Raw genomic sequence first — 27427 nt, forward strand, 5'->3', positions numbered from 1 at the left:
GCTCACGGCAAGGACTATTTTTGCCCATTTGGAATTTGATTTTCCCATTTGGGAGACTGTGCAGAAGTAAGATTCAAAGGTGTGGTTGCCCTGGCTTGCCATCATGTCAGGTAAGAATGGGTTTGGGTTTGGGTTTCTTGAGGCACTTTGACCTCAGAGATACCCAGTGGCTGCCCTGCTCCCCTTGTCTCACTTCCACCAGCTATGAGGTTGTGATAGATGCTGAAACACAGCAGGTTAATTCTCTCAACTATTCACTGTAATTGGAGTTTTTCTTTGCAATATAGTGTCAGGTTCCTGGTCCAAATAAATGGTCTAAGTACAATAGTTGGTTATTCTGTTGAAAAAGGATTGCAGAATATGAATTGGAGGCACAAACATGTTAAAAGTGTGGCATATTCATTTTCATGTTTTTATGTCTCATGAGGGGAAATAGAATATTTAGTTATTTTATAAAATATTTTATAAAATAAAATACTTAGAACTGATAATAATGGGGTCCAAATTAATTTTAGCAGCTGACTTAATGTCTTTTGCTACTATGATATAGGCATTAAAATTTTCCAGTTTCCATGTAAAAGGCCAGTTGAAGCTGGCAGGTAACATAGAAATAGCACTCAAGTCTGTTTTTTGTTTTGTTTTGATGTGTTTATACAAAATATTGAAACTGAATCCTGACAATACGGAAGCGCTGTGGCTTAGTTCCTAGATCCAGCAAATAGGAAGACAGCTTGTTTTGGTGTGTAGTCTTTGGGGTACTGATGGATTCTACGGTGATTTGTGACCTAAGGGGGTCTGGGTGATGTGGAGTGCCTTTTTCCAATTCAAGTGGGTTTGTTAGCTCCAGCCATTTTGGGCCAGGAATTGCCTGGTCACAGTCAACTATGCTCCTGTTTCTGCTGTCTTTATGAGGGGCTACCTTTGAAAATGGTTTGGAGGCTGCAGCTAGTGGAATATGTAGCATCTGATATTCTGATATTCTTTACCTTTCATGACCATGTCCTTAAATATCTGTACTCCATGCCTATTCATCATGGAGCCCAATTCAGTATATTCATTTTGATATGCAAAGCCTGAGTGGCTTGGAACCCATTTTCTATTCTGCATGGGATTGGGGAGCCCCTCTGGGTGATACTTTTATGCAATGAGGACAGAGGATCCATGACCTACCAGATGTCCTTCTCAGTGATGGCATCCCAATTAAGGAACACTCTCCCCTCTCCTCTCCTGCAAGATAAACCCTTTTTGCAGTTCAGCCTCCTTTTCCCCACACTCACTTGTTCCCCAGGTACCTTGAGTAGCATGGGGCAGTGAGGGGAGGGAATCACAGGGAGGGGACAGGTTTAACTTTCCTCCTCGCTCCCATTATCCTGTGTTATGTACCAGGAAAAAGAGGGCTGTGAGAGAAAAGAGAGTGAAGTCCCTCTGACCACAACCACCAGCATTTATCGTCCACTTGCTGCTGACAGATTACTTCCAAGAGAATCCAGGTCCCAATGGAAAATAAAACTTGCCTACTCCTGCTTTCATTGCCGTAGCCTTTCCAGGACTAGTTGTTGGCAGGTCATAAACTTAGGCAATATGCATATAACTCTTCTTCAGCTGGTCAACTCTTCCTTTACCTGTGATCCTGATGATGATTAACCCCATGCCACAATTAATTCTTTGATCAGCTGAAGAGTGGGGTGGGCAGGCTTTTTGCTGGTTTGTGGGTCTCAGGTCTGCATTTGAATGTGTGCTTTGATGTGCAGTGCATTCTCTTGTGGATGTGTGCATATGTGGTCTTCTTGGGCCACATTCACCGCTGACATGTGGCCTCAAGGGGGGCTGAGAAGGAGCAGTGCAGTTCTCGAAAGGGCTAGAGATGGTGTGCCTCCGCTGTGCAGCCTGGTTTAATGGCATAGGCAAGAGATGGCAGTGTTAAATTATGGAGAAGTTCTGACAGTTATTTTATTTTATTTATTAAATTTGTATACCACCATTCATCCAAAAATCACAGGGTAGCTCACAACATAAAAATACAAAATGAGGACACAACATACAGAATTAAAAGAACAAACCAATAACACCCTCCCACAAAAACATTTAAAAGGCCATAGAATATTAATCACCCAAAGGCCAGGTTATAGAGAAACATTTTCACCTGGTGCCTAAAGGTACTTAATGAAGGTGCCGGACGAGCCTCTCTGAGGAGAGCATTCCATAAATGGGAATTATTAGGCTGAGATAAGGAAAGTGAGGTGTCAAAAGAAATAACTAGTTCCATAAATGTAGCCAATTAGGAAACGTAATATTTTACACCAAATATGTGTATACCGTACAGAACTGCATTATTTTATACCAATTGATTGGTCATGGCTACCCTCATGTTTTTTAATTTTTATTTTTTTCAAACTAGTTTGCTGAGGGTGCTGAAAATTTATTGTTATAGAGACCTGTTATCTCTGCAATGGTATACTGGTTTTATTCTGCGTTATATTTTATTTTCATGTACTTTTACTTGTAAAACACCCATGAAACTTTTGTTACTGGGTGGCATATAAATACAATATTGAAAATAATTTTCTCATCAGTTTTCTGCTAATTCACCCCATGATATTTATTTTTTAGGTGTATGGCTTAGCAAAGGCAGATAGTGCACTTAATATCCAGAACGTCATCTACAAGAGAGGGCCAATTCTATATTGGTGGTGTGATGAATATGCCATTGCATCAAATCTCTGTGATTCCAGCCCGGGATGTAACTTTTTCCAGAGTCTCTAAGAACAAGGTGAAAGAGAAAGAACAGGTATTGTGTAATACTTCTTTATTTTTCTTTTGTTTAGGAGATTTGAGGTCTCTACGCTTATCATTCTTACTGAATTTTGTGTATGCTTATGTCAATAACCATTCTGTGTGAAAAATGACAACAGTATTTTTAAAAAGGGAGGTGGGTGAGAATAAGATTTGTTTCTCATTACTTCTTTTTGAGAAATCCATGCTGGCTCTTAGTATTCATGAGTTTTGAATCTTTATCTGTGCCTCTGGGGATGTTAGAGTTTCATTACTATTTGTCACGGATGAGTTTAGCCACATCTTTGTGGATAGGTTTTTAACTCTTATTCATAATTAAGTAATTTAATATATTTTGTGGTCATGTGGTGTCATACTACGGCTGTATATCATTAGGTAGTATGTGGACTATATGGGTTGTTCACACCCTCAACAACGCCCATCAAGTTTTTTTGGGGGCTCCCTCACATATTTTATTGGGGGGCTCCTATTCTTCTGCATAAGCATGCATGGGCCTGGTTCTGTGAGAGCAATATCAGTAGTGAACTGATCAGCAGAAGGGTCTTGATCCTGCCACATCATGAACATTGGTAGCTGGAGAGGGAAAGTGGAATGATGACAGTTGTGTTACCTTAGGCTGCCAATACTCTGGGTTCTCGATTACTCCGATGGGGAGAAGAAATGGGAATTGGTGTCCACAATGCACTGAGCACTTGGGTTGTTGAAGGAAGGTATTTGTGCTGCCAAAGGAAGAAGTACCTCTGAAGTGAACAGCACAGACTTTGCAGTAGGCATGCCAAGGACGGGCTGAGTTTGGGTCTTGCCATGTGTACATGAATTCCAACATTATGACAGGTGCTGCTGTTTCTATCAGGGGGGCGTTCTCAAACAGACTGGGATTATCTGTGTGTTTTGGGACACATCTTGGAGGAGCAAAGTGCCCTCTCCACCCCCCTTCTCTCATGGGGCATGCTGTGTGCCCTCTCTGAGTTCTGGGCTCCTAGATAGCCATTTTCCCTGGGGGTTGAGATTCCTTACTTGGGTCATTTGTTGGGTGGGCTGTGTGGTGGCTGGCTCTGGAGGTTTGAAGTACAGTGGTACCTCAGGCTAAGTACTTAATTCGTTCCGGAGGTTCGTTCTTGACCTGAAACTGTTCTTAACCTGAAGCATCACTTTAGCTACTGGGGCCTCCTGCTGCTGTCAAGCCGCCAGAACACGATTTCTGTTCTCATCCTGAAGCAAAGTTCTTTACCCCAAGGTACTATTTCTGGGTCAGTGGAGTCTGTAACCTGAAGTGTATGTAACCTGAAGCGTATATAACCCGAGGTACCACTGTATCCCGAGAGCTGTCATTTATTTTGGGCACATGTCAGAGACTTGTTGCAGAGGTGGATTTAGGAGAGTGTGACTGGTTCAGTTGCTCTGGGCGCGGAGAGCGAGAGGTTGGGTGCGTGCCGAATTTTGGCGTTGCACAGGGCGCTGCTGAAAGGGATGTTTTGCAGTTCAGGTTGTATTTGGTTATGTCTGCCTACATGATGATGATGATTTTATTTTTTATTTATTTATTTATTTATTTATACATACATACATACATACATACATACATACATACCCCACCCATCTAGCTGGGTTTCCCCAGCCACTCTGGGCGGCTCCCAACCAAATATTAAAAACATGATACAGCATTAAACATTAAAGACTTCCTCAAACATGCCTGCCTTCAGATGTCTTTTAAAAGTAAGATAGTTTAGATAATTTAGACTTTGGGGATTGTGGGTGGAAATGTCCTTGAGCGAATGATGCAAAAGATACTCTGTACTGGAACGGCGCCCCACTCTGCACAGCACATTCCATTTTCACCTGCCCTGAGTGTGCAGTTTGGAAGGCAGTATGAATTTGAGACTGGGAGGGCTATAAGGTTGGAGAGGTTTTGACCTTGGAGTTTTTAGTCCAAGTATTGGGAAGAGCCATCTCCAAAATCACGGTACTGCTTCTGATATACCTTACCACCAGTCAGTGGCCATTATTGAGCCATAAGGTTTTTCAGCTCACCTCCCAAATTAGATTCTTGCAGAGGGAGCATGCAATCATGTATTTTAGAGAAGTTTATAATAGTAATTAAAAAAACTGAAAAGAGCAAGGAAACCATTAAAAGTGCTAAATTGTACTCAGATGGGGAAGGTGCTGCATTTCACTAAACTAAAAACATTTGAGAAATGAAGAAGGTAGAGAAGGCAGACAAACTGCTTGTTATTTTACTGAAAAAGAAGCAAAATGATCTCATTCCATCACTGCAAAAAATGTAGCCAATAACTTAGGAAATAGCAGGGGGATTTCTTAATTTTAACAGCAGATTCTATGCTCTAGAAAATTTATTGGCAGACAAGATTAGAAATTTTGTAGCAAAGGTAAGACGTTGTTCAATACTCAGAAGAAGAGGTTACAAGAACCTGTATCAGCAGAAATATTAAAGTAGACTATTAAAAAATCAAATCTTAAGAACATAGGAAGAGCATGCTGAATCAGAGCAGTGACCCATCTAGTCCAGCATTCTGTTCTCAGAGTGCCAGTCATATGCCTTGGGAAACCTACAAGCAGGACCCATCGTTCTGCCCGGACGCTGAGGTCCAGCGCCGAGGGCCTTCTGGTGGTTCCTTCATTGCAAGAAGCAAAGCTACAGGGAACCAGGCAGAGGGCCTTCTTGGTAGTGGTGCCCTCCCTGTGGAACGCCATCCCATCAGATGTCAAAGAGATAAACAACAACTACCTGACTTTCAGAAGACATATGAAGGCAGCCCTGTTTAGGGAAGTTTTTAATGTGTGACATCTTAGTGTATTTTTGGTCTTTATTGGGAGCTGCCCAGAGTGGCTGGGGAAACCCAGCCAGATGGGTGGGGTACAAATAAATTATTATTATTATTATTATTATTATTATTATTATTATTATTATTATTAACACAAGAGCACCCCCACCCCACCCCCAATACAGTTTCTAGCAACTGGGAATCAGAAGCATCACCATGGAGGCAGAGCGTATCCATTGATAGCCCTCTTCTCCATGAATTTGTCCTGTCCTCTTTTAGAGCCATCCACGTTGGTGGCCATCACTGCTCCTGGGGGGAGGCAGTTCCATAGTTTAAGTGTGCACTGTATGAAGAAGGATTTTCTTACCTATTCTGAATATTCAGACATTCAGCTTCATGGGCTGTCCCTGAGTGCTAGTGTTGTGTGAGAGGGGGGGAACTTTCCCTTATCTACTTTCTACTCTCTATGCATCATTTTATACACTTCTGTCATGTTGCTTCTTACTCTCCTTTTCTCTAAACGTAAGAAGCTCCAGATGTTGTAATCTTTCCTCATTGCTCCATCTCCTTGATAATTGTGGTTGCTCTTTTCAGCTCTACAATATCCTTTTGGAGGTGAGGCAAACAGAACTGTACAAACTATTCCAAATGTGGCTGCACCATAGCTTTGCATAACAGCATAATTATTATTATTATTATTATTATTATTATTATTTATTTATTTATTTATTTATTTATACCCCGCCCTTCCCGGTTCAAAAACCGGGCTCAGGGCGGCTAACAACAAATTTAAAACACTTTAAAACACTTAATTATAAAAGCAGCATAAAATGCAGTATAAAAACATGAATAACAATAAAATTCAAAAATCAATTAGATAATCCCCAGGGCTAGCTGGTTGAATTGGTCCTACTTGGGCCAGCGAGGAGGCCAGGGGAGAATTAGCTGTGGGGTCTCAGAGTGGGTGATCTTCATAAAAGGGGAGGGGGGAGGAAGAGAAGGGAAATAAAAGATCAGTCTGAATTCAAATTAAAGGCCAGGTAAAATAGCTCTGTCTTACAAGCCCGACAGAAGGAGGTTAAATCCTGAAGGGCCCTAGTTTCATGGGACAGAGCATTCCACCAGGTCGGAGCCATCACTGAAAAGGCCCTGGCCCGGGTGGAGGATAGCCTGACTTCCTTAGGGCCCGGGACCTCTAAACTATGGTTATTCATGGACCTTAAGGTCCTCTGCGGGAGGATTATGATATTGGCAGTTTTATTTTCAGTTTCATTCCTAGTGATGGACTTCACCTTTCTCAAAGTTTCTGTACACTGGGTCAACATCTTCATTATGACCTCAAGATCTTGTCCCCAGTCAGTCACTGCCAAGAGAATTGGGGGGGGGGGGTATTGTCCCAATGTACATCACTTTACACTTGTTGATGCTGAATTTTTTATACAGTGGTGCCTCGGTTTATAAACTTAATACATTTCAGAAGTCTGTTCTTAAACCGAAACCATTTTTAAACTGAGACACGCTTTCCCTAATGAGGCCTCCCGCCACTGGTGCCCTTCAACCATTTGGCTTACGTTCATAGACGAGGTAAAGTTCGCAAACCAGAACACTACTTCTGGTTTTGTGGAGTTTGTAAACCGAATAATTCGTAAACAGGACTGTTCTTAAACTGAGGTACCACTGTACTGCATTTCACTCAGTTTGGAGAGTTCCCTTTGGAGCTCTTCACAATCTTTTTTTTGTTTTAGCCACCCTAAAAAGATTAGTATTAGCAAACCTGGCCACCTCACTGCTCATCCCTAACTCTAGATATGGGCAAGTTAGAAAGCATGGGGCCTAGTACTAATTCTTGAGGGACTTCATGTTTCACATCCCTCCATTGGAACACTGTCCATTTATTCAGATCTCTGCTTCCTGTTGCTTAACCAGTTCCTGATCCACAAGAGGTCCTCTTACTCCATGGCTGCAAAGCTTACTCAAGAGATTTTCACAAGGTGCTTCGCTGAAAACCCAAGTCCATTATGTCAACTAGGTCACTACTAACTATATGCTTGTTGACACTCTCAGAGACCTTTAATTGATTAGTGAGACATTACTTGCCCTTGCAGAAGCCACGCAGGTTCTGCTTCAACAGGGTTTATTCTTCTATGGACCAGACATTAAAATAACTGGCCTGTGATTTCCAGGATCTGCAGGATTCCTTAAAAAAAAAAAATCTCACATTAACTGCTTTTCTATCCTCAGATATGAGGCTTTATCTTAGGGACAAGTTACAATTTTTTGTTAGAAGTTCAGCATTTTAGTATGTGAAATTGCAGAAGGAGAGGGCAGAATGGAAACATTGTAGGGTGGTTGTTGTTGTTGTTTTAAATCCTTTATTGGGACATTTGTTAAATGCTATAAGATTTCCCAGAGACTTGAAGTATATCAAACCTTATAGCTGTAGGTAAACAAGGGGAAACATCTTACACTTTCAGATCAATAGCTCGGCTCAGCCAGTATCTTAAAATCTGGCTATTTGGCCAAGAGATTGAACTATGTAATTAGGAAATGGATCGCAGATTATTAAATGGGTCTACTGACAAGACTTCTTTAATTTTGTTTTAACAATTTGTATACCACTTAATCACAGTCAACTTTAAGCAGTGCTTTCATACAACAGTGCAGCAGTAAATATAATTCATGTTGTTAAAAAACTAAAAAGGCAAGAGGACTGTTTTTGGATGCTGAACAAAATTGGTCATCAAAATAGAACATCTGCACTGGGTATTGGAGAAGGTTGCCATAGGAAGCAAATGCATACAATAAATTATAGGCTATTCTGGCTCCTTTAATTGTATTATTTTCTCATGTCAAATCACTCATTCCATTCTCATTATCAAAACTAGGAAGGGAAAGAGAAGAGGCTCCACCAGTAATCGGATGGCTGTTTATGAAGATGTAAACTGACCGCTACCTTTTTCCTCTCTCTACACCCATGTGTACTGCTCTGGATAATGTTCTCTCTGAGTGTAACAATTATCGTGTATTGTAGTTAGAAAGAGAATCCTGTTGTGTGAAACACACTTACATGAAAACATACGTGTTATTTTTCTTGCAGGCTGGTGGGTTAACCTCTGTTTCTGCTCCTCGCATCTTCTGTCAAACATCTGTTACACCAACCAGTCAGGATATATGCAGGTAAAGTACTGGTTGTGTTGTTGCAGTAAAACATTACTTTCAGTTTTGCACATGATGGCTATTCACAAACATTCTCATGTTGTCAGAGATGAGATGCATGGATTACAGTGCAAAGCAAGAATCTCAGACACCTGACTCCTCCAATATGCAGCCATTTGTCTAGTGTTCTCAAAATGAAAATACAGAAAAGCAACAACAGAAGTGCCTTTCCAAGCAAAACATACACAGGAAAGTTAGCAGTCTTGGAGTATACTATTAAGGGCTGAAGTTGTTGTTAAGGCGGCACAATTAGTGTGTTACATTGCATGTCATGCCAATTTCCTATAAATCAGAAAAAAGACTTCCCACCTGTGGAATATAAAAGCATAATGAATGGAGTGTTCAGGCCAGAATTCAAGGTAAAAGCACGGAACAGCTTCTTCCCTTTTTCTCTTTAAATAGATTCCCTATTTATATTACATATATTTTTATTTACAATATTTGCCACACATCAGGCCTCCACGATGGCTAACATAATATACATAAATAAAGCAGTAATAAGATTTCTTTAAAAGCTTGTGGTGACTTACAAAACTCTAGGGCAAGAGATGCCAATGTGGTGCCCTTCTGATGTTGTTGGGCTACAGCTCCATCAGTACCAGTCAGCAGGGACATGGGTAGGGATGATGGGAGTGGTAGTCCAATAACTTCTGGTGGACATCAAGTTGGCTCTCCCTGCTCTGGAGGACAGTGATGGAAAATGCCTACTCCAAGCTTTAGGTGTTTCTGTTGCTGCTGTTGCAGCTGCTGGTCTTTGAAGGTTACTTGGTGACCCTACGGGACAATCCTTCTCTGAAGTGTGCTACCTTACAACTCAGGGCCAGGTAGGATCAGATGTTTTTCGTCCCCAGGACTAGTGCATATGCTTTGCACTACTGTTACCTGCTGCTGTTGGTTTATGCTGTTGCTGGTTTTATTCTGATTTAGACTTCATGTTTGTATTTTACTTCTTTCTTACAGTTTAATTTTTTACTCTAAACTTCCCCAAGAACCTTGATAAATAAATTAAATAAAGCCATTATCCTCAGCTGCTTTCCCTCCGGTGGGGGTTGTTTCTGATCTTGGAGCTTCACCAGGAGAACAGTTGTTAAGAGTACTTTTGGAGGGTTCAGCAGTCCCTGCCCACACATGCTGTGCTTTGAATGGCATGTCCACATCGCTTAAAGGAAATTGGCATGGCACACATGGCATCATATTGATTTGTCTGTTTAATGCTACTGTTTGCCACTTCTGTTCTGCTTGCTATTTGTCATTCCCACACTAGCTGAAATTGTCATTTCTTCACGTAATTGTATGCATTCTTTTTATAATTGTTTTTACTTTCTGTGCTTTTATTCCACTGTTCTGCATGCAGTTCCAGTGCAGTGTGTTCTGAATGTTGTCATCACAGTCCAGTGCAATCTGCTGTTGTCTTGAAAAATCCTGTCTCCCAGAATTCTCTGACTCAAGGGGCCACTGTGACAGTAATCTGTCAGGATATGGTGCAGGCTTCCAAGAAAAAGCTCCATGGGCATGATTGTGGCCATGTTCTCAAGTCTAAGAATGGAAAAGCTATCCAGTCTCTGAAATTCTCCAAGTCTCTCAGTGATATGGACCAGAAGGCTCAGAGTGCATTCAAGAGCTTTCACTACGCAGAACGAACCTGTTCAGAAGGCAAACTCTCACAAGCCCAGGAGCAGTGTTTAAAGCTTAACACATTTTATCACAAGGAGAAGAAAACATTCAACCTCAGGCCCTTTAATTTCAGTAGCTCCAAACTCTCTTATTTCCAGACTCTTTCCACCAATTACTCTGGCACTTCTGGGGCTAGTGCAGTACACATCCCTCTCCTGGAGGAGAAGTGTGAAGGTGAAACATCCCGGAGCAAAAAGTTGCTGCACTACCTTTTCTCTTCTCGTAGCTCCAGCGCCAGCAGTCATGAATTGGATAACAACTCAAGCTGCCTGCAACCAAAGAAATCATCCAGTGTGGTGGTAGAGAGCACAGGTTTCTGTTCAGATGACATGGGAGATGACGATGTCTTTGAGGACAGTTCCTCTGTGAGGCTGAAAATTACAGAGCTACGAGCACCACTCTGTTCGGTTGAAAAGGATAGTGACCTAGATTGCCCTTCCCCCTTGTCAGAAATGTCCCCCCCGCTTTCCCCTGTGTCTGTATCTGGGGATGCCTGCAGGTCGGTTTACAAAGCACCGTCTTTTTCTTCTAAACCCTCCCAACTCTGTTGTAGTCTACTCTGTCCCTTGTGTTTCCACTCTTGCTTGCTTCAGCACATGCAATTTTAAGACCATGCTGCTCTCCCAGCTTACTGATCTTTCCTTTTAGCATAACTTCCTCTTGAGTTAGTAAACTCTTTGAAAAACCAAATCAATTGAGTGGCCAAGGTAAACCCCATAAATACCCAGGTGAAGCCATAAATAGCAAAAGAAAATGGGCTACTTGTGTGAAAGACGAAGGTGAACTTAAAGAATGAAATAACGTAGAAATGAGGTGGCTGCAATCCTGCACCCACTTACCTAGGAGTGAGTTCCATTGAACTCAACCGGACTGAGTTAGATATATACAAAATTTCTCCATAAATGGATCTTGGGATCCTAGCCACATAGTCAAAGACTTACTAAGGCTTATCTGAAATCTCCCCTCAAAATTCACTTGTTCCCACGTGACATGGTAATCTAATCTGGTTGGTTGGGGTGAACGAGTTTAACTTGGAATGGGGGGAGAGACATTTAGGCATGTTTAGCGTGGCACCAGAAGTTCTTTTAAAAAACACCACTTGTGATGGCAACCAGAGCAGAGCTTCAGCCACCTTTCCAACCCCCAGGATGGGCTTCTGGAATAGCGCTCGCGTTGTTTGCTGAAACAAGGTGAACTGGAGGAGTTATTCCAGTCCTACAGTCAGCACAACATTTGGTGTATTCCTTAGAGAAAGGTTGGGCTGCATGACCAGCTGTCTGAAGCCTATTTAAGAAAAGAAGTTGGAGACAGGTACCGTATTTTTTGCACCATAACACTCACTTTTTTCCTCCTAAAAAGTAAGGGGAAATGTCTATGCGTGTTATGGAGGGAATGCCTACGGGTGGCATGCCTGCGGATTTTCCTCCTCTAAAAACTACGTGCGTGTTATGGTCGGGTGCATGTTATAGAGCGAAAAATACGGTAATTGCACTTCTTTTTCCTTTCTCCAAATAGCCTCAGGTGTTGAAGGAGAGAGAAAAAGGCTGGCACAAAAAGCGAATTCCTTCTTGACTGCATGTGTCCCCATCAATCTGTCTCTGGAGGCAATAAAGAAATATTGGAGATCTTGGGAAAAGGGGAAGTGGATATGGTCACTTTGTACAAAGTTCCAACAAATCCAACCCTTCCTCCCTTCCTTCTTTATTCCTTCAAAGGCAACCAACAAATATCACTGAATCCTTCAGTATGTAACAATTTAGATTTTAGGACAATCCGTTCCCCCCCCCCCTTTATTCCAGTACTTCTGGACAGAGAGCCAGTCTACCTAATAGAACTGTTGTGGAGGGAGATCTTCTTGGATCCCCACCGGTAGAGAGATCATTCTGTTTTTTATACTTCCTATGACACCAAACATAAATAGTAACTTTACTGTGCATGAATCTCTCCTGGCCTATGACCTGTCATTTGGCATGGTATCATGGCTACATTGAGGACTCATCCACACGTCTGTCTGTGCCAATAAGCGCCTTTTTTTTTTGTCCTGCCCTTCTCCCTGGCAAAACCCGCTGTTTCCCTCTTGGTAAGCAAAAGTGACCCACATGCCAAGAAACTAGCATGGTGGCCTTGCCCCACCCAGCAAGCCACTTTGGCTGTGCCATTGTAGAATTCAGTCGCACTTTCAATTAACCGATTCCCCAAAACTAGAGGACTTTATTTGCTCTGTCTGAATAAGCATGTTGTAGCTGGGCATACTGTCAATCTATTTCCTGAAACAATTTAAGTAAGAGTCTTGTAAGTGGGTGGAGTTGGGGGACGACAACATTGCATTTATTGAGTGTAGTGCTCACATACACATAGCACAGCATACGTTACACACATTCACACATGCTCTGTAGCACGAGTGCTCTAACTGCTAGGTGGCCTGATTAGGAGTGTGAAAGGAGGAGGCAGGAGTGGAGCTGTGGTGTCAGCAGCATCATGCTGCTCAAGGTGGATGAGGAGTTCTTGCCGCTCATTTTGTCCCAAAAGGTTCTGCTTCTGCCCAGGCTTTTGCACTGTTCCCTAGGGGATCAGTTGCTCACACCCCCTTCTTTGACACACTTGATCACAGGTTGCCAGCACATGGTCAGAGAGGCCTTAGTCCCATAACATCAGTGATCAGATACAGGGGCGAATCTACTAGGAAATTAATGACGCTTAATCTTCAATGCCCTTAATCCCAGAAGCACCGGGATTAAAAATCTTGCTTTAAAAGGGGGATCCTGCATGTATATAACGTTTCCCTAATTTCCCCTAATTTTCATCCCCCCCCCATCATAGAATAGTTGGAAGGGACCACAAAGATCATCTAGGCCAAGCTCCTGCAGTGCAGGAATATTTCATCACCTGTGGGACTCAAAGCCATGATACTGAGATTAAGAGCCTCGTGCTCTACCAGCTGAGCTGATACTCAAAAATGATAAAGCATAGGAAAATTTTGTTCACACCAGTGACTTTGACATGTGAGTACAGCAATTGTAATCAAAATGTGAGATGTAACTAAAACAAAACTGGTGATCTGTCATGGAACAAAGCCACTGAAGAAGTTAGCAGTGGTTACCCAGACTTCATTGCTGATTGCAAAGGGAACCCCCATATCAGTTCAAGCTTCAGGGGCCCCCAGAATGTAGGTGCGCCACTAATCTTGGTGTGTTATTTTGGCCTGAGGTCACACATACAGGAGCCTGACTGAGTGAGTGCTGTTTCTTACAGTTGACAGACGAGGCCTTTCAGACTTGGGCATCTTCAGCCAGTTTTGTTGTGTTGGAATACCAAACATGATGAACTAACATTGCCTGTTGCTTCTTTCCTAGTAGTAGAGCGAATTTTTCTAAGCCAAGCAGCATTCATTCCTCGCTCATTTACAATTGATCCATATTACATTGAGGATATTAAAGACTAATATACTTTGAGAAGACTAAAGGTACAATGTTGTAGGAATATAATAGCAGTTTATAAAGAATAAGATGGTGTCTATACTTTAAAAGTTTGAGTGGAAAGCATTGGAGGCTTTGTGCAAGGGAAAGAACATACATGAAAACATACCCCATAAACACATGCCTAACTTATTTAAAGGTGTATTATGTCCTGGTAAGTAGTGCAGTAAGTAAGATATTAATGTCCCTGTAGAAAGATGAAGTATTATAATTATTTTGCCCACCCTCTCTTTGTTACCAGTTCTTTTCTTGGCTTTATTTATCCCACCTCTTGAGCTTTAGAAAAGCTAGAAAGACAAAACTGTGTCTTGTGCTTACGTAGTGTTATGTGTATATAGCATATTTGTATTACTGTATCTGAACAGAAATCGTCCTTGCAGTCCTTTGGAGATCTGTACTGGCTAGCCATGCATGATCTTCAATGTATATAACCCCTTCCATATTGCTTCACATGTAATGTTAAGTCAAGACATGGTGTAGCGTGATTGAGCAAATGTGCAAATTCCTGGAGCGAAGATTGTGACTTCATCTCTTGTCACTGCGCCTCAGTTCCTCATACTTCCCTCCTGCAAAAGTTCATTCAGGCACCAGGGATTCTGCCCTGTATCTTACATTTTGAAGACTGATGCAAATAATTCATTCGGCTTCTGTGCAGTTCCCTTATGCTCCTTTAGCACACCTATGGATTCCTTATCATCCAAGGGTCTGATCACCTCCCTAGACATTCTCCTGCTAATGTATTTAAAGAACTTAATGTTGTTGGTGCTACGTTTTGTTTTTTGTTTAGCAGTGTTCTCAAATTCTTCTTTTTTTAGCATCCCCTGTCATTGCTGCCAACATGCACCATAAACACTGACTCCTCTCCAGGCTATCTGGGTGGCGAGCAACATCAGCTACCTTTGCGCCCAGCAGACAATTTACCCTGTGTCTATCACACACCCTCCTATCTATAAGTTCTTACTCCCACGATTCCTCCACCCCCTGGAGAAGTATCCTCAGAATAGAGGATAGCCGCTCCCACCCCCCGGAATGGTCCTTTCTAAGTGAATGCTTCCCTCTTCCTCGGAGCAATGCTCTCCTCCCTGACAGTAGGGGAGCTATCATCCTCAGAGTGGGACACAGCTATAACATCCCTGAAGGCCTCATCCACCAGTCTCTTTGCCTCTTAGCTTTTCCAGTCTGGCAACAAGTGTTCCCAGAGAGCCTTGGGCTCATTGCACCTTGGGCACACACACAGTCATAGGTGTAACAGACAGTGGAAGACAATCTGGGCCAAGTTGAATGTTAAACTAGCCAAAACAAGGGCTTAGCCCCACGTAGTGCAACAGCAGCAGCGGACCTGGGAAGGAATGCAATGCGTGCAATCTTTCCTGCAGGAGCCCACCTCTTTGCTCACTTGTGCTAAGCCATGTCTTGACAAAGTATTACGTGTGAATTGGGCCTGTGCTTTCTTGGTTTGGTTCACAGATCTTCCCCCTAACAACTTGCTTTGCTCCTGACATAGGATATGCCATTGTGAAGGAGATGATGAGAGCCCTCTAATCACTCCCTGTCACTGCACAGGGAGCCTTAATTTCGTGCATCAGGCTTGCCTGCAGCAGTGGATCAAGAGCTCCGACACCCGCTGCTGTGAACTCTGCAAATATGAATTTATCATGGAGACCAAATTGAAACCTTTAAGAAAAGTAGGTGCAATGAATGGCTTTGAATCGTGTAAATTGTAGATTTCCTCATTACCTCAAAGGGCCACTTCACACACATTTAAGCAGCACACATTACAGGTATCTGAAGTAGTTTTCTTTGTTCAAGTGAAAATAGCAGAGAGCTGTGCGGTATCTATGCCGGGGTCGGGAGGGGTCACAGCCAGAGAGTGTCCATGCGGCTTTCAAAGATGTGCTGCTCCCTGTGCAAAGAAATATGTTTGAGGTGCTGCTGAAACTGAGTGTACACCCAAACACTACACGCGACTGTGAGGTGACACTGTGTGCGAGGGGAGGGGAGAGAGGTGCTGTCGGAAGGCAGGAGGGAAACCTGAAGGGGTCTGAGAGTAGTTTCAGGGAAGGGTGCATGAGAAAGGTGCTCCTGTGGGGATGGAGTGAGAGAGGGGCTGTCACTACTTCTGCAAAAGGAACTGCTGTTGCACGTGCAGCAGCACTAGTGGGCATGCCAGAGGTGTGTGCTTGTGTATAAGCATGAGAGAGACTCTTTGACCTGTTGCGCAGGCTGCATCCCTGTTGTCTGGGAGAGAGGGGTGTGTGTGTTGCTGTCTTGGCTTGAGGTCTCCCCTCAGGGCAATATAGAAAAAACAGCCATGGGTTATAAACAGTGAACCATTGCACAGACTATTGAGGTAATTAAAAACAAGAATGATGCAACCCTTGTGGGATTGATGTAAATATGATATCGGCAATGTCCTCTCAATACCTTAAAACTCTATTTGATATGGTTGGTATAATAGGTTAGAGTCACAGGAAATAGCTCTTTTGTTGGGTTTTATTATTTTATCATTCTTTATTAAATTTATATGCCACCTTTCATCTCAGGGCAGTTTACAGTATAAAAACAAAAATATGTAATGTAGTATCAAACAAAACAATAACCCCCATTGTAGCATAAAAGACCATAGATGGTTTAATTAGCCAGAGGGCTGGGGGAAGAGGATAGTTTCTGTCTGGCGCGTAAAGATACGTAACGAAGGCACCAGGCGAGTCCCCCTGGGGAGAGCAATCCACAGGCAGGGAACCACCCTAGAAAAGGCCCGTTCTCATGTTGCCACCCTCCGGATCTCTCACAGAAGGTGCACACAAAGAAGGGCCTTAGATGATGACCTCAGTGTCTTTGTCAGTTCGTATGGCGAGAGATGGTCCTGGAGTTATTGCGCTCCTGAGCCATTTCATGCCACCAAATTCTGCACCAGCTGAAGTTTCTAAAGCATCTTCAGAGGCAGCCCTGCGTAGCATGGTTAAGCACTAGCTGAGTTCCGTTGCCCAGCAGAGGTGCCTTTGTAATCTCCTATTTCTTTTCCTTCTCTCCCTCTCTCAAACTGTGGCGGGAGGGAGAAGTGTGGGGAGGAGATGTCAGGAGTTGAGAGGGTGACAGGAAATAAAGGTGTCTGAAGGAATGGGGAAGAGAGGAGAGAAGGCCTTTCCTACCTATACCATGCCCCTTCCTAGACAGAAACTAATATGCGTGCATTCTTTAATGCAAGACACCAGAGAGAGGGCAGCTGCTGTTGGCCATATAGGGGAAACTCTGTGGTCACTCCAGTGCAAGAAAATGTGGCCATAAAATGTATCCGGTGGGAACAGCTTTTTGAACATTTAACTTGACCTAGTGGAGCAACTTCATAATATTTTCAACATAGCTGAGGTCGTTAAATTTATATAAGTGATGGAGAGAAAAATCTGGACTAATATGTTTATGGTATCAAATAATTCTGAGTTGGCCTGTCAAGGATGTGGATAGTAAGTAATGTGCCATGGCTAGAGGGTGTCTATAAGCTGCTCAGATCACCTGCTAAGCAGGGAACAGCACTTTTAAAGTGAAATAAAAATTAGTTTCTGTCTCCAGTAAATACAACTTGCCTCTTCTGCCGTGTTCTGGCATTCCTTTTATGATCTCACCACTTGTTCTGCTTTCTGGATTTCTTCCTAGTGGGAGAAGCTGCAGATGACAGCCAGTGAGCGAAGGAAGATCATGTGCTCTGTGACTTTCCATGTAATTGCTATCACTTGTGTGGTGTGGTCTCTCTATGTCCTCATCGACCGAACTGCTGAAGAGATTAAACAGGGGGAGTCCACTGGTATGTTACTTTGCTTTTTTCAACAGAAAACGGGCAGACAAAAAATACTTGCCTGTTTTGCTCCAAGGGAATGTTATAGCAACATAAAAGGCAACGGAACCTTTTTGTTTTTACGCTCTTTGCTAATCTAATTATACCTCTGTTTTATGTGCCATCATACAGAACTTATCTGGAGGTAAAAAGTATTGCAGGGGAAATAAAAAGCTTATGCTTATGCTTTTTGCAAAAAAACCCAAAACATTGTGGACTAAGACCTGTGGTCAGTAGGCACAGCCAACCACCATTTCGTGTGGGAGTTCTGCTCCCGGCCCCCGTGCGCATCGGTGGAGCATGTATTAGTGTGCCCTCTTACGCCCTTTTAGTGACGTGTTGAGTGATGTTGCCAGGTCACTTCTGGGTTTGGCACGATGCCTGTGTGCAATCACGTCTTTTGGATGCGTGTTAATTAGTCGTTCCCTGTGTGGGGCAAGGAAGCCATGACAGCTTTGGAGAAGGAGGATAAGCAGTGCTCTTCTCCATTTCTGATCATGGCAATGTGCAAGCTGTGATAATGAGACAGAAATTGGGGAACTGGGGCCTTTCCCTTAGCACATATTGCCATATTTTACTTGCTTAATCTTCCATTATGTCACCTCTGTCTGTATTTCTGTGAGGAACACGGATGCTTGCCTGTTCTTCTTCATTGTGCTGCTACTTTGTCCATTTTCTTTGTCTTTCTTACATATAAAATCCAAAATCCCATTCTTGCGTCACATTCTTATTGTACGCCTCCATGTACTCCCTTCCTTCCTTGACTCTCACAGATTTTTGTCGGCCACTCGGCCTCCTTTTTGTTTATCTGCTGGTTCCTATACCTAAAATGGGGATAAGCCTCAAAATCATTTCTTCTGCAAAGGCTTTTTCTAGGCCAGCATCAGTTCACCTTTTGAATCCCCTTACTTTGCACTTGTAAGCATTCACATTGGTTATTGTTCAGGGCTGTACGTATTCTACAAATGCTGCAAAAAGCATAGGACTTCAGATGAAAAATAGAAAGTCTCAAGTAGTGGGAGCCAGCATAGTGAGGTGATGAATCCCAGTTTGGAATTCCCACTCAGTGTGAAGGCCATTCTCATGGACACAGCACCCCCTCGGCCAACAGGGCTTTGTGGAGGAGTGGAGTCACTGCTCTAACCGCAGCCTGGCCACACATGGAGACTAGGGAGGAAAGTGGGCAAGGCAGGCAGGTGCCTGTGCCTCTAATGGAGCAATCAGACAAGGCAGTAGCAGGGCCAACAGACCCTTGGAGAGCTTTCTGCTTCATGGAGCTTTCACCTGCCTGCATGTTTATTTGGTGGGTGGAAGGAGAAGCCCCATGCCAGGTGGGACGCTGCCATCATTTTACAGATGCCAGCTGACCGCAGACCCTTGGAGCTGGGCAGAGGAATGCCATCTCCCAATCCACACACCTCTAAGCCATCTAAGCCTGGTGCAAAGTTGTTAGGAGAAAAGATAGTACACAGGTCCTCTCAGCTGCTTAGACATAGTCTGGTAAAAATGTCATAAGAAGAGGAGTTTGGATTTGATATCCCGCTTTATCACTACCCGAAGGCGTCTCAAAGCGGCTAACATTCTCCTTTCCCTTCCTCCCCCACAACAAACACTCTGTGAGGTGAGTGGGGCTGAGAGACTTCAGAGAAGTGTGACTAGCCCAAGGTCACCCAGCAGCTGCATGTGGAGGAGCAGGGAAGCGAACCTGGTTCACCAGATTACGAGTCTACAGCTCTTAACTACTACACCACACTGGCTCCAATATTAGAGATGCCTGCCTTCTGTACATTTTCCCATAGGAGAGTTGGAAATGCGAGTGGGGATTGAACTGGAGTTTGAATGCAGAGTATTCTGAAAATATGTAAGAATTCCTATTTCATTTTTTTATATATAAAATATTTATTAAAGTTTCAGAAAGAGGAATTACATAAAAACAAAAAATACAAAGGTAAAAGACAAAAATAAAAATACAAGAAAGATACAGAATAAAAAAGTAAGTATACTTACAGAAAAAAGGAAAAAAATATAAAAAATCAATCTTTCCATATCTTACATTCATATCCTTGTTTCCCTGACCTCCTCATACCTCCCTTTTTTGTGTTCCAATTCAATTAATTAATTCAGCAATTTCTTTCCCTCCTTATTATCCTGATCTTTAATCTTAATATATTGTAACATTAAATTTTTACCTGTTTAGAAATCCAATTTTCCATATTCTTTTATATCATTACAGCTAGAAACCACTTAACTTCAATCAAACATCATTCTAACATTCATTAATTTTGCAATATTTCTGTAAATAATCTTTAAATTTCTTCCAATCTTCTTCCACCGACTCTTCTCCCTGGTCTCGGATTCTACCAGTCATTTCCGCCAATTCCATGTAGTCCATCACTTTCATCTGCCATTCTTCCAAAGTGGGTAGATCTTGTGTCTTCCAATAAAGAATTCCTATTTCAGATGTAATACTTGACCTTAACTTAACTGTAGTTTGTTGAGCTTATAGTTTGTTGCTGGCTTATTTTGCTGAGCATTGATTTCTTCTCTGGAAAAGTAAGAAAGGTATTTTGAAATCTCCAGGCTTGCCCCTTACTCCCAGAGGAGCCAAAGGCAGCTTTCACCCCAGACCCCTCTGGAGGGATGTACTTCTATACTCCCAGGCAGGTCTTTGTTGGGCTCCTAAAAGCCCACTACATAGCGCTTACAAGACTTTCTGTTGCTGGTTTTCTTTTTTCTCTTTCCTCTGTCCTCTTCCTCACCTCTACCTGTCACTTCTGAAACGGCCTGCTGACTCCCCCTCTTGCCCCGCTACTGGCCTTTGAACTTTGTGGCTGGTCCGGGCCACCAAAGGAGGGAAAGGGCCATGGCATTCCTGCTATTTGGCTCTGTGAGCAGCTGCTTTGCCCCACTCCCATCCTGCCAACCCCCACACCTCTTGGAATGGAGCTGTGGAGCCACTATTCAGTGTAAGTGCACACTGTTAATGGATCTGCTTGTAGTTGTTCACACCTAGATCTTGGGGTATCTTTAATTGGGAGGTGATTTTGTAGTTACAGTATTGTATTATGTTACTACCCATTTTAAAATGCCAGTATTGTTCTGCTTACTGGCCAGAATTAGAAAAGAACCAACAACAGTCAATATAAATGAATATAGAATATAGAATCTACACTAATGGCAGACAGTGAGTAGAATGGCTTTAGGGCTTGAAGACCTAATAGATAAAAAAGATGTTTGATTGTACAAATAGACAGGCTACCCAAACTCTTATTGCCCAGACCATTAGTTTAAACAGTTCCTGTAACAGAGACAGCAATACATGGAGGCAGATTTTGTCTTTTATGAGTTACTGTGGAAGCCAAAATGCACCATGGCAGGATTGGGGGGAATGCTTGGCACATGACTCTGCTTTGGATAGCACAAGGGTTGAAAGGACAAGAGATGATGAGATTAGGAAGGGAGGAATAAGAGAGAAGGACAAAGAGAAATGGTTTCCTGAACTTCACCATCTCCCGTCCGTTGCAACATAGCATAAGCAGCTCACCACAGCTGCATGACTCATCAGGGCTTTGTGGCCATTTGGCAAAGTTCAGGCTCAAAGAAAAATGTCTGATGCTACAAGCAGTTTCTCCTCTACTGCAGGAATCGTCAGTTTAGTGCCCTCCAGATGTTGCTGGACTCCATCTTCCCTGACCACCGGCCATGCTGGACGGGACTGATGGGAGTTTGAGTCCAGCAACAACTGGAGAGCACAACGTTGGATATAAAAACCACTAAGACACGGTTCCACAGGACCAGGGGCACTTAGGAGTTTGTTCAGTCTCTCCCCCAAATTCTGAATCTGAAGTGTTTCATACAAATTCCTAAAGAAGCAACACATCAGGGTGGATATTTTAAGATTAATTGATGTCAGCCATAGAATCTCAGATTTGTGGCAAATGAGAGCACTGTGATGCCAGTTCAGAACCTGGAGCACCCAAGAATTCAGCTGGACATTTCATCTTACTTCATGCATTTGTCAGAAGAGAAGACGGGGAAATTATAGTTCCGATTAGTCTGGTGTTGACATTTTGTTCGCATGTGGTCCTTGCAGAGCATCCTATTGCCTTACCGACTGCAGATCATAAACACAGCCAACATTTCAGCATTTCAGTACTAGCGTCCAGCACACTAAAGGAATCAGTGATGTGATGACTGGATCAGAGGCTCTCTGAAGGGTTCAGTCTTGCAATACACTGATGGATTGTAATTACTCCAGATGTGAATCCTCTGGCTCTGGGGCCCGTATGTTAGGCCAAGCGGCAAAGGGTGTATGGAACAGTCAGGAGGTGAGCAAAAGTATAAATTGACTGAGCAATCAAGCTGGTGCTGAGATCATGTCTAATCCATAACAAGGGTCGTCATGTGCACACATACATGTAGACCATACTTCAGTGAAGGTATTTGTCAAATACCAGTGAAGGTATATGTCCAGTCCCATTCCCTCCACCAAAAAGCCAGCAGAACTTTCAACTGGACAGAAAGGCATTTGGCCCTGTGACAGCAGGTACATCTGATGGTAGATTGACTGAGCGTCTGGACTAGTCCTTCACCCACAGATTATGCAGTGCTTCAGAAAACCAGTGAGGCATCTGTTTGCAATGCAAGCAAACTGACAGATACAGAGATTCATGTCAAGGTACCAGCATCCCAGAGAAGAGGACGTAAACATCCTGGAAGAACAATGGCCAATGGGACTTGCGTATGCTTTTTCAGGGTGTTGAAGTAACTCAAACTAGCAGCAGAGATCATTCTGATTATGCATCAGTAGTCAAGGAGCCTGTGGTTCCTAGATCTGGTAGAAATTGTTGGAGGAAAGCAAATCCATTTCCTTCTTCTAAATTCATAGTCAGTGCATGTGTTACTTTAAACCAGCAGAGGCCACTGTATTGTACAGCACTTGCATGTCAGCACTTGCATGTCGTCTTTGTTTAAGTTTACTCCACTCCTAACAGCTGAGCCAGTTTGTTCTTCTCTTCAGACAAGATGCATGCAACTTTCTTGCATTTCCACTCATCCTGCATGAATAAAGCCTTTGAACTTTAATTCACACAAGCTGCAAGAGAAATAACAGTCAAGACACATTGCAATCTACTGGAAAGGGTGGATTTGCTTTCACAAGGACTAGTCCTCTTTCTTCAACTCTAAATATGCCTTGACTGCGTAGAGCAGTGTTTCTCAACCTGTGGGTCCCCAGATGTTATTGGACTACAACTCCCATCATTCCTAGCCAGCATTACCAGTGGTCAGGGATGATGGGAGTTGTAGTCCAATAACATCTGGGGACCCACAGGTTGAGAACCACTGGCACAGAGGCTGAAAATATCTGACTGCAGTAACTTGGATAATCACACAGTTTTTGAAGCCCTCTTTGCTTTGAGGAGAAAATCAATGGGAACACCTGGAAGGCCTTTGTATAGTGGTACACTTTGAAAAACAAAGCTTAAGGCCTTGAGAAGTCTTGTTAATCTTAAGAGATTTTAGAGGATTAGTCTGGTCTAGCTGGATGGTAGCATCTCCAGTCAGAGGAGTCGAAAGTGGAAGATGACCCTGCCTCTTGTTGGCGTGAGAGGCAGATGCAAAGCATAAGAAGGAACACCTTCCTTACTCTCCCAATAGCAGGATATTTATGGTAATGAAAATTCCTGTTGCCACTGCCTCTTTTGTTTGTACTCCTCTGATACCCCACAAGCCTTTGTAGCAGTCCAAGACTGGTGCTGCCTTACCACATCACCACTTCATTTACCATTGGCTGGCAGCAGAAACACAACAGAAGATGCAACCACTGCTGCCAAACACACTTCCAAAACTTCCCTCAGTTCTAGCGCACTCCACTCCACAGAGGCCTGCTGCCATTTCCCAGAATCCTTTCCTCCCAGTTCTCTGGAACAAAATAATATCTTGCTACAAGATACCTGTCCGCGTCTCCATAAAGTTTTTAGAAAATGGTCTAGAAGCCCCAAAAGGTGCCTGACCTGTGGTGAACGGATTTGTGAAATATCTCTGCTGGAAACCCAGATACCTAGCATATGAGGGAAATCTCTGAACAGTGACTGTACCAGTCACTAGTTCCCAGCCTGCAAGCACGACTTCGTCATCTTCTTTTGCTCCCTGCCCAGAGAGGTTGAGATGATTCTGCAGAAGAATGTCCTCCTCCATCTCACAGATGATGTGGAAGATGCAACAGGCCACGGTCATGTCAGCAGCTAAATCTTCCTTGATGTCCGCTAAAGACACTCTTCACCAGCAGGCTGGCCCAGCTTTTACAGCATTTGTACTGTAGTTCTTTTTTACAGCTATTCTTGGAGTCGAGTCTGGCAAAAGGATGAGTTGATTCTGGTTTGCAATAATGAGTTGTTACCAAGAGGCTCAGTTCAGCTGGCCCTCTGACCATCAGCTTGGATGGCTTTATAAAAGGATTAGACAAATGCATGGAGGAAAAGGCTATCAATGATTGTTAGTCACGGTCAAAGTAAAAAAATTCCTTCCAGTAGCACCTTAAAGACCAACTAAGTTAGTTCTTGGTATGAGCTTTCGTGTGCATGCACACTTCTTCAGATACACTGAAACAGAAGTTGCCAGACCCTTCTATATAGTGAGAAGGTGGTCTGAACAAAGACATTGGATTCTTATCTCATTATACATGACTAAGCCATTTTTCACCCCTTGCCTTTTCCTGTAAGACCTATTGCAGTCGTTAAGAGTCGTCAACAGGCTCATCTCAGCTATCTGCCAATCTCCCATTCCCACCACCCTTCTGAGTAATACCCCTCCCCACCTTCTCACTATATAGAAGGGTCTGGCAACTTCTGTTTCAGTGTATCTGAAGAAGTGTGCATGCACACGAAAGCTCATACCAAGAACTAACTTAGTTGGTCTTTAAGGTGCTACTGGAAGGAATTTTTTTACTTTGACTATGGCAGACCAACACGGCTACCTATCTGTAACTGTTAGTCACGGTGACTGTGTAATGCCTTGAATCTGAAATGCAGCAAATCTTAACTATGGTCAGTTGCAACAAACTGATTCCAAACTATAACTTATGAGATTAGCTTGATTCAAGTAATTATGATTAACGCTTAAAGTTTGAAATAAATGCTAAGTGCTAAACTGTCTGATTCCTTCAACTTTGCTCAGCAGGAGATAGTGCAACAAATGTGGTCTCATTGCACATGCAAAGAGGAAGTGGATCTTGGCACAATCTGCCTTCATTAAGAAGAGACTACTTCTTGTTACCTGTATTTTTCATGGGTCTTTTTATTTATTTTTAGAATTCTATTAGTATTTAATTACTTTTTAATTATTATCTTTTCTATTTTTTGTACTTGTGTACTTTATTTTGCATTTTTGCATTTTACAATGTATTAACAACAAAAAATAAATCTCAACAAATTCATCCTACATTTTCTTCAACTTCCCTCCCCTCTCTCTGCAGTTCCTTATTTTATATCATTTTCTTACTGCATAACCAATTCAAACCTATTTACAAATTTATTTTTTATGTTCCCTTTTAAATATTTCTTGCTGCACGTGTTTATGTCAATCCTGCTAACATTTTTAATTGCTTAAAGTTGGTCTTCATATATTCAGCATACTTTCCCCATTCCGTTAAAAAAATGTCTCTCATCCTGATCTATAATTCTTCCGGTAACTTTTGCGATCTCTGCGTATCCCATCAGTTTTAGTTGTCAATTGTCTTTCATTGGAACTGCTTCTTTCCATCTTTGGGTATATACCATTCGGGCAGCTGTAGTAGCATACATAAATATATATATTTCCTATTCTTTTGGTGCCTCTCTACTGATTACACCTAAAAGGAAAGCTTCTGGTTTTTTAACAAAAGTTATTTTCAACGTTTCTTTCCAACTCTTTATAAATCATTTCCCAGAAGACTTTTGCTATGTTACATGGCCACCACATTTGAAAAAAGTGCCTTCCTTCTCTTGACACTTCCACCAGGTATTTGATTCCGCCTTATACATTTTAACTGGCTTACTAGGGCTGCCCTAGGCCCCTTTGGGAGAAGGGTGGGATATATGTTTTGTTGCTCTTTAGAAATAGCAGAAGCTGAGTGAATTTATGCCAAATGTGTATATATATATACAATTTTCTTTATCAGTTTTAATGCAGTTTCTCTTACGTGTTTGCACAATGTTTTTAGCTCTTACAATAAATCTGTTCCCATAGTCTAGAGAACCTTGAATTTAAACATTTTGGTGGGTTATATCTTTTGTTAACAGAGACTCACTGTGCCAGCCCTTTAAACTTCCTCTTATCTTCTTTCCTTTAGGTATTCTAGAGTGGCCATTTTGGACTAAACTAGTAGTGGTAGCTATTGGTTTCACTGGAGGAATTTTGTTCATGTATGTTCAGTGCAAAGTCTACATACAGCTTTGGAAAAGACTTAAGGCTTACAACCGTGTTATATATGTTCAGAACTGTCCAGAAACAAGCAAAAAGAACATATTTGAAAAACCCGTGCTTATTGAACCAAATCTTGAAAATACAGATATGCTTGCGAGTCATCATGCAGAAATGAGCAGTTTACATTATACAGAGCCTGAAGACTCCAGGGCAAACATTCTTCATATCTAGCATATTTCCCTCCATGAAGATCTGCACCAGCATTGTTTACCCTGCTCAGCAGCTCAAAATCAGCAGAGGCTGAGCTGGTGCAGCTTTTTTTCTTTTGCACTTAATAAACACATTACCAGGGTTGCAAATCTCAAACTGACCTGAAAGAAATACAGGATTGATTGCAAGATTTGTAAATGAGGTGAAATGTCCTTGTCTTCTGTAAAGAATTGTCAGTTTTTGGAGCCTACTTCCCCCGTCCCCCCCAAAAAAACCATCCTCCGCTATTCCAGGGCCATGTAAGAACTGATGAAGCAACCATTACTGCGTGAAACAACCAAAAGCGACCTCTAGGAGCTAAAGCATGCCATCTTCATCTATAAATGATATGTCTAAATGCTTCCCAGCTGCGTAAAAAGAAAAACTTCCTTGCAAGGGATGGACAGACCCTTTACAGACTACTCGGGGATGCAACTAAGTCCACCCCATCCTTTAAAATCTCTGTTCGAGAAATAAAAGTACTTAAAAAGCTGTCTGAGGGCTCCAGCCTCAAATCTGTTCCCCCAAAAAGCCCTTTTGCAAAACTCCAGAAATCTTCCAGCCACTCGCAGCGTAGAGCACCTCGTGTGGTGGCTTCATACTGTGGTGTGTTTTGAGTAGAATAGAGAGCAGCAGGACTTGGTGGCTTTCTGTTGCTCTGAGAGGGAGGGGGGAAAGTTTGGCTGTCCCAGTTTTTCCATGCGGCAGCCCCCTCCCCCTGCCCAGTACAGTCCCCTCCTGGTGCTGGAGCGTCAACAGGTTCCATCTCTTCAGAAGGAGACTTGCTCTGTTGAGTGCACACAATGTCAAAACCCCATCACAGGAGCTGTTCTAAGCTGTGAGCATCTGGAAGACTTCTGGAGCTCTTATTTTGGAGAAGCAAACTTCTAAAAGGAAAAACTGCTAGAGGCAGCACTGGAGTCCGCAGACCACCCTCTTATTATGAGACCTGCAGGGCTGCACATTCCAAAATGAAAAAAAAATCTGGGCCGTGAGCCTCC

The 27427-nt window shown here is 42.6% G+C and overlaps 1 protein-coding gene across 1 annotated transcript; it reads left to right on the forward strand.

Annotated features, from left to right (window-relative positions):
- LOC308593242 (uncharacterized protein) lies at window positions 1-26920 on the forward strand. The gene is made up of 7 exons (XM_081205354.1): window positions 1-110; window positions 2611-2788; window positions 8674-8753; window positions 10147-10965; window positions 15447-15627; window positions 17597-17744; window positions 26104-26920. Exons 2-7 carry the CDS (start codon window positions 2696-2698, stop codon window positions 26406-26408), a joined length of 1626 nt encoding a protein of 541 aa, XP_081061480.1. The 5' UTR covers window positions 1-110; window positions 2611-2695; the 3' UTR covers window positions 26409-26920.
- Window positions 26921-27427: the final 507 nt, after the last annotated feature.

The sequence above is a fragment of the Podarcis bocagei genome (genome assembly GCF_964188305.1).
Source record: "Podarcis bocagei genome assembly, chromosome: 8".
Classification (NCBI taxonomy): domain Eukaryota; kingdom Metazoa; phylum Chordata; class Lepidosauria; order Squamata; family Lacertidae; genus Podarcis; species Podarcis bocagei.